At 45.8% G+C, this 11,292-nt stretch overlaps 1 protein-coding gene across 1 annotated transcript; it reads left to right on the top strand.

Moving 5' to 3' along the window:
- The first annotated feature begins 228 nt into the window (after positions 1 to 228).
- Positions 229 to 1,170, top strand: LOC128051269 (olfactory receptor 1I1-like). The gene has a single exon (XM_052643798.1). The coding sequence runs from the start codon at positions 229 to 231 to the stop codon at positions 1,168 to 1,170; it is 942 nt and encodes a 313-aa protein (XP_052499758.1).
- The last annotated feature ends 10,122 nt before the right edge of the window (positions 1,171 to 11,292 follow it).

Below are 11,292 nucleotides of genomic sequence, written 5' to 3'. Positions count from 1 at the left end.
CCTTGAGACAGGTTGTCTCAAAACAACTTAGTTAGATCTTTGAGACTGTCTCAAACATGGATGGCTTTGTTTAGGAAAACAAAATTCCACGGAAGGGAGCTATAAGAATTCCATGAGTTTTCACAGAATGTACAGGTATGTAGGGAGCTGAGACTAGAATTCCACCTCTGATTCCCAGCTTTACATCACTTCCCTCTGCCCTTCTTTCCTAGCAGACACGGGCTGTCCATGGAGCTAGAAAACCAAATAGCAGTCTCAGAATTCCTCCTCCTGGGACTCTCAGAAAAACCAGAGCATCAGATCTTCCTCTTTGGGCTGTTCCTACCCATGTACCTGGTCACCATCTTTGGAAACCTGCTCATCATCCTGGCCATCATCACAGACTCACACCTCCACACACCCATGTACTTCTTCCTCCATAACCTGTCCCTCATCGACATCTTCTTCTCTTCCACCACCATCCCCAAGATGCTGGTCAACCTCTGGACTCAGAGCAAAGCCATCCCCCTTGCAGGCTGCCTTGCCCAGATGTACGCCTTCCACCTGTTTGGGACCATGGACAGCTTCCTCCTGGCTGTGATGGCCATTGATCGGTTCGTGGCCATTGTCCACCTTCTGCACTACTTGGCCATCATGAGTCCCCGTGTGTATGGGCTGCTGGTGGTGGGGTCGTGGCTGATCACCAACCTCCAGTCCATTGTCCACACCAGCCTCATGGCTCAGTTGACCTTCTGCGCTGGCTCTGAAATCCCCCACTTCTTCTGTGACCTCATGCCCCTGCTGAAGCTCTCCTGCTCAGACACACACACCAACAAGCTGGTGATCTTTGCTTTCGGCATCATCATGGGCATCAGCCCGCTCACATGCATCTTCCCCTCTTATATCTGCATTTTCTGGGCAGTCTTCAAGACCCCTTCTGCTCAGGGCAAATGGAAAGCCTTCTCCACTTGTAGCTCACACCTCACCGTGGTGACTCTATTCTATGGCACCATCTTCGCTGTGTACCTGCAGCCAGTAGCTCCCACCTCCTTGCAGAAGGACAAGGCAGCTGCCTTGATGTGTGGGGTGGTTATCCCCATGCTGAACCCCTTTATCTACAGCCTAAGGAACAAGAACATGAAGGCAGCTCTGAGGAAACTGGTCAGCAACGTAGTCCGATCTCAGTCTTAGGGCAGAATAGTTTCTTAGCATCTACCATGTTCCTTGGGCTTCCCTGGTGGCTCAGAAGGTCTGCCTGCAATGCAGGAGACCCAGGTTCGATCTCTGAGTCTGAATGATTCCCTGGAGAAGGGAGTGGCTACCCACTCTAGTATTCTTGCCTGGAGAATCCCATGGACGGAGGAGCCTTGTGGGCTACAGTCCATGGCATCGCAAAGAATCTGACACGACTGAGCCACTAACACTTTCACTATATTCCAGGACGACTGTTCAGTCCCTGTGATGCAGGAATACATCCTATCTCTGCTCTCAAGGCATTCAGAATCTGGTGGGGTATGGAGACGCGTCAGTAAACGGTCACAGAGCAACATGGTGATTGTGTCACAAGAGATGATGAAGTGAGTGATACAGAACGGGAAAGATATGGGTTTTTCTCCATGATTTATCTGACCCCTCAAGGTCAGGATAGAGGAGACTTTGAAGTAGACTTAAACTCTCTGAGGTATTGAGCTTATAGGATTGCTACATGGATAATCCTTATTGAAGGAAAGATTAGCTACATTCAATTTTAATATTGATAAAGACTATGTACATTAGCCAGATATATAGCCATGTTTCCTAATGACTTAGGGGAGGAATCTGAGAGCATGTGCTGGGATTAGCTCACTAGGTGTTCATTCAGAAGTGACAAGTCTCTGTCCCAGAGGGGGCCTAGTGGTCCATAAAGTAGCCCCCTCAGTCCTAGGGCAGAATAGCTGTTCAGCGCCTACCAATGTTCGGTGACCACTTTTCAGTGCATGGGACACAGGAATATATCCATTGCTGCTCTCAAAACATTCAGAATCTGGTGGGAATAGAGATATGTCAATAAGTCATCACAGATCAACTTGGTAAATGCATTTCATAAGAGAGAAATAAAGTGCTATGGGAAGGGAAAGTGAAAGAAAGTGAAGTGAAAGTGTTAGTTGCTCAGTCATGTCTGACTCTTTGTGACCCCACGGACTGTAGCCTGTCAGGCTCCTCAGTCCATGGGATTCTCCAGGCAAGAATACTGGAATGGGTTGCCACCCACTTCTCCAGGGGATCTTCCCAACCCAGGCATCAAATCCGGGTCTCATGCAATGCAGCCAGATTCTTCACCACCCTATTTTTGCCATGGTTTCTCTTCTTCCATGAAGACCAGAGTAGCATTTCTATGCTACTTTGAAGTAGCCTGAAATTCTCTGAGGTTTATAGGATTGCTACGTGGATAATCCCAGTGGGATGAAAGACCAGCTCCTCTCATTTTAATATTGATAAAACCGTGTGTATTAGCCATGCGTATTATATTGCTGTGCTTCATAAGTGACTTGGGGGAGGACTTTGAGAGCTTCTGTTGAGATGAGCTGACTTGCTGTCCAACTCAGCAACCACCATTCTCAGTCTCACAGGGAACCTAGTGGCTTGACTCTGCACAATGATCACAGTCTTAAACAGGCCTCTCGTGTCCCCCAGATTGGGACACAGGAGATGCTGCCCTTTGGATCATAGGGATTGCGATTCAGCAACCTGATACTGGATCCTGGAATCTGGCTTCTTAGGAGGCTGTCCAGGTGGTCCTGAAGCAGGCAGTGCGGAGGCTGCAGTGGGAGGACACTGGCCCTGGGCGAGCTTCAGAGTCCATATGCTTCCTGGGATTCCATCACCTGACTCCAAACCCTACATGATTCTATAGGTGCTGTCAGCAACAAGCGGATGCAGTGAGCTGGGATGCAGACAGAGGTCGAGTTAGGGGTTGAGTTGTGTCCTCCAAAAAGATATGTCACAGTCTAATGTCTCAGTCTAACCCCCAGCACCTCAGCACCTGTCCTGAAAACAGGCTCTTTTCCAAGATAACTGGTTCTAATGAGGTCATTAGGGTCCTACTCCACTGTGACTGGCACCCCTATAAAAAGATAGAAATTGGACACAGACATGTGAGAAGGGAGAAGGGCAGGTGAAGATGGAGATGATGCTTATACCAGCCAAGGAATGCCAGAGATTTCAGGAAACCACCAGAAGCTAAGAGAGAGGCATGGAACAGACTTTCCATCACCATCTCCAGAAGAAATAAACCCTGCTGACAACTGTGATGTTGGACTTCTGGCCTTCGGAACTGTTAGAGGATAACCTTCAGTTGTTTAAGCCACACAGTATGTGATACTTTGCTATGAAGCCCTAGAAAACTAGTACAGTTAGTTTAGGAAGGGCTGGCATCATGCAAAGACCATGCCCAGATATATCCTCTCAAGTGTTGACTACCCTGGGTTCTGGTTAAGGATCCACCCTGTGTTCTGGTTAAGGGAGTCTGTGCTACAATTGGAGAAAACCTGAAGGATTCAGATTGCATGAATTCAATTTCTTGGTCTCAGTGTGATGACAGTGAGGATACCAATAGCTGAGATTTATTATGTGCCCTGCACGGGCATCATCCCTTTAAATAACTATCTCATTAAATTTTAAACAAAAAGCCTACAAGAGCAGTCCCCAACATTTTTTGGCACCAGGGACTAGTTTCATGGAAGACAGTTTTTCTATGGACCAGGGTGTTGGCGGGATGGTTTCAGGATGATTCAAGTCCATTATATTCATTGTGCACTTTACTTCTACTATTATTATATCTAGCACCACAGTTCAAAAGCATCAATTCTTCAGCCCTCAGCCTTCTTTGTGGTCCAATTCTGTTCCCATAAAACTTTATTTATGAGCTCTAAAATTAGAATTTTACATAATTTTAATGTGTCATGAGGTAGTCTTCTTTTAAAAAATTTCCAACTATTAAAAAATGTAAAAGCCATTCTTAGCTCCACCTCACATCATCAGGCATTAGATCCCAGCGGTTGGGGGCCCCTACCTTTCCTACAAGGTAGGAAATATAACTCCTTATTTTACAGATGAGGAAACTAGACTTAAAAAGTGCAGCTTCTAATAAGAAGTAGTGAAGGTTCAAACAGAGGACCCATTCTACAGCCCCGTCTCAACAACACACAATATTGTTTAGAATTCGGTGCCCAAAGCACAGATTTACCAACCGCAGTCGGTGGGCCAAATTCAGCCAACAGCCTGTTTTTGTGTGCCCTGCAAGCTAAGAATGGCTTTTACATTTTTTAATAGTTGGAAATTTTTTAAAAGACTACCTCATGACACATTAAAATTATGTAAAATTCTAATTTTAGAGCTCATAGATAAAGTTTTATGGGAACAGAATTGGACCACAAAGAAGGCTGAGGGCTGAAGAATTGATGCTTTTGAACTGTGGTGCTAGAGAAGACTCTTGAGAGCCTCTTGGACTGCAAGATCAAACCAGTCAAACTTAAAGGAAGTCAACCCTGAATATTCATTGGAAGGATTGATGCTGAAGTTGAAGCTCCAATACTTTGGCCACCTGATGCGAAGAGCCAGCTCACTGAAAGAGACCCTGATGCTGGGAAAGATTGAGGGCAGAAGGAGAAGGGGACGACAGAGGATGAGATTTGGGATGGCATCACTGACTCAATGGACATGAGTTTGAGCAAACTCCAGGAGATAGATAGTGAAGGACAGGAAAGCCTGGCGTGCTGCAGTCCGTAGGGTGACAAAGAGTTGGACTTCTGTGACTTAGTGACTGAACAACGACAACAAGCAACTTAGTGACTGAACAACAACAGCAAGCAACACTCATTAGTCAGTTCATCATCTGTGACTGTTTTGGGGCTTCCCAGGTGTCACAGTGGTAAAGAATCTGCCTGTTAATGCAGGAGATACAAGAGACACGGATTCAATCCCTGGGTCAGGAAGATCCCCTGGAAAAGGAAATGGCAACCCACTTCAGTATTCTTGCCTGGAAAATTCCATGGCCAGAGGAGGCTCAGTTCAGTGCAGTCGCTCAGTCGTATCCGACTCTTTGCGACCCCGTGAACCACAGCACGCCAGGCCTCCCTGTCCACCACCAACTCCCGGCGTCCACCCAAACCCACGTCCATTGAATCGGCGATGCCATCTCACCATCTCATCCTCTGTGGTCCCCTTCTTCTCCTGCCCTGAATCTTTCCCAGTATCAGGGTCTTTTCAAATGAATCAGCTCTTCGCATCAGGTGGCCAAAGTATTGGAGTTTCAGCTTCAACATCAGTCCCTCCAATGAACACCCAGGACTGATCTCCTTTAGGAGGGACTGGTTGGATCTCCTTGCAGAGGAGGCTGGTGGGCTACAATCCATGAGGCTGCAAAGAGTCTGACATGACTGAGCACACACACACACAACTCTTTTCAAGCTACAGTGTATCCTGTGCAAAATCTAAAATATTTACTATCTGGCCCTTTACAGGGGGATTTTCTGATTTCTTTTTAAATTAGTTTTTATCAGAGTAGAGTTGCTTCACAATGTTTCATTAGTTTTTGCTGTACAGCAAAGTGAACCAGCTGTACATATACATTTATCCCCTCTTTTTTAGATTTCCTTCCCATTTAACTGACCTCTTTTCTATAGAAAAAGGAAAGCCTGATACTCAGTGGTCCACGAATCAGTCATCATTATTACGAGAAGCTTGACAGAAATGAAGACTCAGACACCATATCAGACCACTTAAGTCATCATTTTAACCATCCCAGGGGAGTTATATGAGCCTTAAAATTTGAGGATCACTAGAATAGATGGGGGTAGAGAACAGCTGTGGAGATCTGGGCCCTAAGTATGTCTTCAGGGACATGAGAGATCCAAATCTGGGGCATTTTTTCAACAGGCATTTTCCATTTTTCCCTGCCCTGGACAGGGTCGGAAGAGGTTCTACGCAAAAGCTTTAAAAGCATTACAGCTACAGTTTGAATAAGTGGCCAGCAGGTGGCAATAGTGGAACGTCACAAAATGGATTAAAAACTCCTTTTAGGAAACAGATCCTGGTTCCTCTGGAGGGAAACAGCAGAGCCTGGGCTGTTCAGGGAAATCAGGGAGACCGGTATGTCCTTAGCCCACAGTGAGCACAGAGGAAGTGTGCAGGGGGCTGTGATCAGACCTCACCAGGGGGGATCGGACTCAGGGTGAGGGGACCATCGGGGGTTAAGCAAGAATACAGGAGGGCAGGTGCTTCAGAACAGACCTGTTGCCAAGTCCTACCATGCGTTAGTGATGAGCAAGCTTTTTCTGTAAAGGGCCAAAGGGTAAATGAATGGCAGCTTTATGGACCATAAGGCCTCTGTCACAATGACTCAGCTCTGATGCTACGACGAGGAAGGCAATACTTCGAGAAAAGGGTGGGGCCAAACACCCATGAAACTTTATTTATAGACACTGAAACTTGAATTTCTATCATTTTACATGTCACAAAATATAGTACTTTTTAAAGGTGTGGTACATATATGAACCCTTGGACTGCAAGGAGATCCAACCAGTCCATCCTAAACGAAAGCAGTCCTGGGTGTTCACTGGAAGGACTGATGTTGAAGCTGAAACTCCAATACTTTGGCCACCTGATGCAAAGAGCTGACTCATTTGAAAAGACTCTGACGTTGGGAAAGATTGAAGGCAGGAGGAGAAGGGGACGACAGAGGATGCGATGGTGAGATGGCATCACTGACTCAGTGGACCTGAGTTTGAGCAAGCTCCGGGAGTTGGTGATGGACAGGGAGGCCTGGCGTGCTGCAGTTCATGGGATCACAAAGAGTCAGACATGACTGAGCAGCTGAACTGAACTGAACATATATGAAAGTATGAAACTGAAAGTTGCTCAGTCTTGTCTGACTGCAACCCCATGAACAGTAGCCTTCCAGGCTCTTCTGTCCGTGGAATTCTCCAGGCAAGAATGCTGGAGTGGTTTGCCACACCCTTCTCCAGGGGATCATCCTCCTCCAGGGACTGAACCCATGTCTCTCACATTGCAGGCAGATTCTTTACCATCTGAGCCACCAGGGAAGCCCAAGAACCATGTAATATGACTCAGCCATTAAAAAGGGTGAAATTGTATGGCAGAAACCAACAGAACATTGTAAAGCAATTTTCCTCCAATGTAAAAATAAATTTGAAATAAAGAACGCAATAATGGCACTTGCAGCAACATGGATGGACCTAGAGATTGAGTGACTAAGTCAGACAAAGAAGGAGAAATATTGTATGACATCCCTTATATGTGGAATCTAAAAAGAAATGATACAAAGGAACTTACAAAACAGAAAGAGACTCCGACTTAGAGAACGAACTTACATTTGCCAGGGGGGCTGGGTGGGGGTAAGGAATAATTAGGGAGTTTGGTATGGACACACTTGCTCTATTTAAGTACAGGCTGCTATATTTAAAATGGATAACCAATAAGGGCCTGCTATATACCACACGGAATTCTGCTCAGCGTTATGTGGCAGCCTGGATGGGAGGGGCGTTTGGAAGAGAAAGGATACATGCATATGTATGGTTGAGTCCCTTCCCTGTTCACCTGAAACTATTACAACAGTGTTTGTTCATCAGCTATCCCCCAATACAAAATAAAACATTTTAAAAATAAGTAAATAAAATGGATAACTAACAAGGACCTACTCTATAGCACAGGGAATTCTGCTCAGTGCTATGTGGCAGCTGGGATGAGAGGGGAATTTGGGGGAGAATGGATACAAGTATATGTATGGCTGAGTCATTTTGCTGTCCACCTGTATCAAAACATTGTTAATCAGCTATACTCCAATACAAAATACATTAAACGTTTTATTAAAAATAGTACTTTTTTCCCATTGCATGGAAAAATGTTTTGAACTCATCAAATTAATGCAGAAAGAATCTCAACTAATATTAACCTTCTGTGTATCCTGCTCCCCCAAATTATAGTGATAAAATGTAGCATGGAGTGGAGCTTTTGTTTGCTTGTTTTCAAGAAAGTAAAATAATATTGCAGAAGGTTTTAGTGGCTGGCACTCCTCCTCAACCCTGCCCCTCCAGCATAGTTGCCTCTCTTAATACGGCTGGCTACCTTGCAACTGTGCTGCCAGCTTCTTAACCACTAGGGCCACCTGGGAAGCTCTACCTGCAACAGGTGTTCCCAAATATAGTAACTACCAAAATATCTCAAAATACCAAAATATCTCACCTACATCTCAAAAGGGGATGATAGAGGATGAGATGGTTGGATGGCATCACCAGCTCAATGGACATGAGTTTGAGCAAGCTCCAGGAGTTGGTGATGGACAGGGAGGCCTGGCGTGCTGCAGTCCATGGGGCCGCAAAGAGTCCGACACGACTGAGCAACTGAACTGACATCTCAAAAAGAAGAAATCAGGAAGAAGTTTCCATCTTCTGTATCAACTGTCTGATCCCTAATTTGCAACCCAGAAAGTCCTGTCTAAAATCTAGTGTGGGCTTCCTAAAATTACAAATCACTGGACATATTAATCCTATGGTCACATCACTAACTCTTCCCTCACAAACACTAGGTTTGAAAGTCTTAATTACCAAACAAAATTATCAACAGTAGCATGAAATTTGGTCCATGAACTGCAGCCTTTTATTTTCAATCATGGGGCTCAGCAGCTGCTCAAAATTTACTTGTTGAGTAAATTAAGGAATGAATGAACTGATGGATGGATGAGAGGATTGATGGATGAACGACGCTGGCCAGTTGTTGTTGTTTATTTGCTAAGTCATGTCCAACTCTTTGCAACCCAATGGATATAGCAGGGGGCGCCTCTGTCCACCACTAGCTCCCAGAGTTTGCTCAGATTCCTGTCCATTGAGTCGGGCCATCTAACCATCTCATCCTCTGCTGTCCCCTTCTCCTTTTGCCTTCAGTCTTTCCCAGCACCAGGGAAAGATTCCCTGGCCAGTATGAGAGTACAATAACATTTCTTTCTCTCCATATGGGATTTTACTGGGTATTCGGATCAGTTTGAGAGATTCAGACACTGAGGATTATACAGGGGAACTGACTGTCCCAAGGTCACATGCTGAATCGGATGGGGTGGGGAGGAATTCCAGTCCAACCTGTGTGACCCTAAAACCTGATCCCTCTCGCATCATGATGTTGGATGGCCTCCCAGGTGGGTGACTTTCCCATCCACCTCCCAGGTGGATGACTTGGAAGAGCTCAAGTCCTGCCCCATGTGTGGTTCTCAAGGGGCAAAAGTCCTCACCAGATCTGCTGCTGGGAGTGGCTAGAAAGCCACTCCAACAAGACATAATAAAGAACTCAGTAAGACTTGAGCCCAAGGTCCTGGAAAGGAAGTTCCTACTTCCAAATGTACATTTATCAGGGTTCTGGGGAATCATTGCCCTCTCTATGAATCTGTGTAGTGGGAGGTACCCCCAAGAACACCTTCAGGTTCAGTGATTCACTAGAAGGACTCACAGAATTCAGCAAAGTTGCTATATGCATGGTTTATTGCAGAGAAAGGATAAAAATTAAAATCATCAGGTGGGATGAACTGGGAGATTGGGATTGACATATATACATTGCTGATACTATATATAAAACACATAACTAACGAGAACCTACTATATAGCCCAGGAAACCCCACTCAGTCCTCTGTGGTAACCTAAATGGGAAGGAAATCCAAAAAAGAGGGTGGGTGTGTCTATACACACACACACACACACACACACACACACATATATATATGATTCACTTTGCTATTCAGTAGAAATTAACACAACATTGCAAAGCAACTATATTCCAATAAAAATTAATTTTAAAAAATTAAATAAAAATAATATCAGCAAAGGTAAAAGGCACATGGGGCAGGGTCCAAAAGAGACCAGGCTCTAGCTTCTAGTTGTCCACTCCCTGTGGAGTCATGTAGACAGTGCTTAATTCTCCTAGCAATCATGGGTAAACAACACACATGGTGTACTGCCAACCAGGGTAGCTCCTTTTGAGTGGTCGTGCCCAGGTTTTCATAGGGGGTTGACCAGTGTACTCCTCTGTTCAGGTTGCCTCCTCTACCTCTGGGACAACTAGCACCTATGAAGCCCTGGTAGCCACACCAGCATCCCCAGGCCTTAAAAGTAGGGCACTAGGGCAGCTCTTGGTTTGACAGCAGGTGGCCAATTGTCAAATATGTCCTGGGGCCTGTGCAGACACCTGGTCATCAAGAGAGCCCAGCGCACCTGCAACTAATAATAAAAGCAAGGTTGGCTGAGTGCCAAAGGATTGATGCTTTGAACTGTGGTATTGGAGAAGACTCTTGAGAGTCTTTTGGATTGCAAGGAGATCAAACCAGTCAATCCTAAAGGAAATCAATCCTGAATATTTAATCCAATCAATACAATATTCATTGGAAGGACTGATGCTGAAGCTGAAGCTCCAATACTTTGGCCACCTGATGTAAAGAGCTGACTCATTAGAAAAGACCTTTATGCTGGGAAAGATTGAAGGCAGAAGGAGAAGGGGATGACAGAAGACAAGATGGTTGAATGGCATCACTGACTCAATGGACATGAGTTTGAGCAAGCTCCATGAGATGGTGAAGGACTGGGAAGCCTGGCATGCTGCAATCCATGGCCGGGGAGGGGGGCGGCGGGCTGGTGGGTCACAAAGAGTCAGACACAACTGAGTGACTGAACAACAACAACCACATGGGCAGGGCTTCCTTGGTGATGCAGTGGTAAAGATTCCACCTGCCAATGCAGGAGACATGGGCTCAGTGCTTGAGTTAGGAAGATTCTCTGAGAAGGAAATAGCAACCCATTCCTATAATATTCTTGCCTGGAAAACCCCATGGACAGAGGAGCCTGGAAGGCTACAATCTATGGGGTTGCAAACAGTCAGACACAAGAGTCAGACACAGCTTAGTAACTAAACAAAAACAACTTCATGGGCAACAGGGGGGCCTTCTGTACCTCAGCTTCAGCTCTACAGCTATCCAGCAGGGCTTTTTCATGGGTCATTGGGAGGCTCTGGCCGACATATGCTGCCCTCTCTGATTGCCTTCCAGGCAATACCACATCCTGCCTCAGGAAGTGGCCTCGTGGGAACTCAACCACCCTCTGCCCCCTCTAGTTACTCAATGCTGCCCCCAGGGGACATCTCTGGGCAGCCACGTCTTCCTTGGTACCTTTGAGGACTGACTCCCAGCCAGAGACGCCTGTGCAGGCTATAGAACTTGCCTTGTCATCCTGGAAGATGCAAGATGCCAGTGAGTCTCCAGTGTGGGAACAACTGCAATGA

The sequence above is a fragment of the Budorcas taxicolor genome, chromosome 7 (genome assembly GCF_023091745.1).
Source record: "Budorcas taxicolor isolate Tak-1 chromosome 7, Takin1.1, whole genome shotgun sequence".
Taxonomy (NCBI): domain Eukaryota; kingdom Metazoa; phylum Chordata; class Mammalia; order Artiodactyla; family Bovidae; genus Budorcas; species Budorcas taxicolor.
Note: the sequence above shows the minus strand (reverse complement) of the source record. Positions and strands in the feature narration are given on the sequence as shown.

Excerpts from the sequence above, each read along its gene's own strand:
- LOC128051269 (XM_052643798.1), top strand. The coding sequence starts at position 229 with ATGGAGCTAGAAAACCAAATAGCAGTCTCAGAATTCCTCCTCCTGGGA.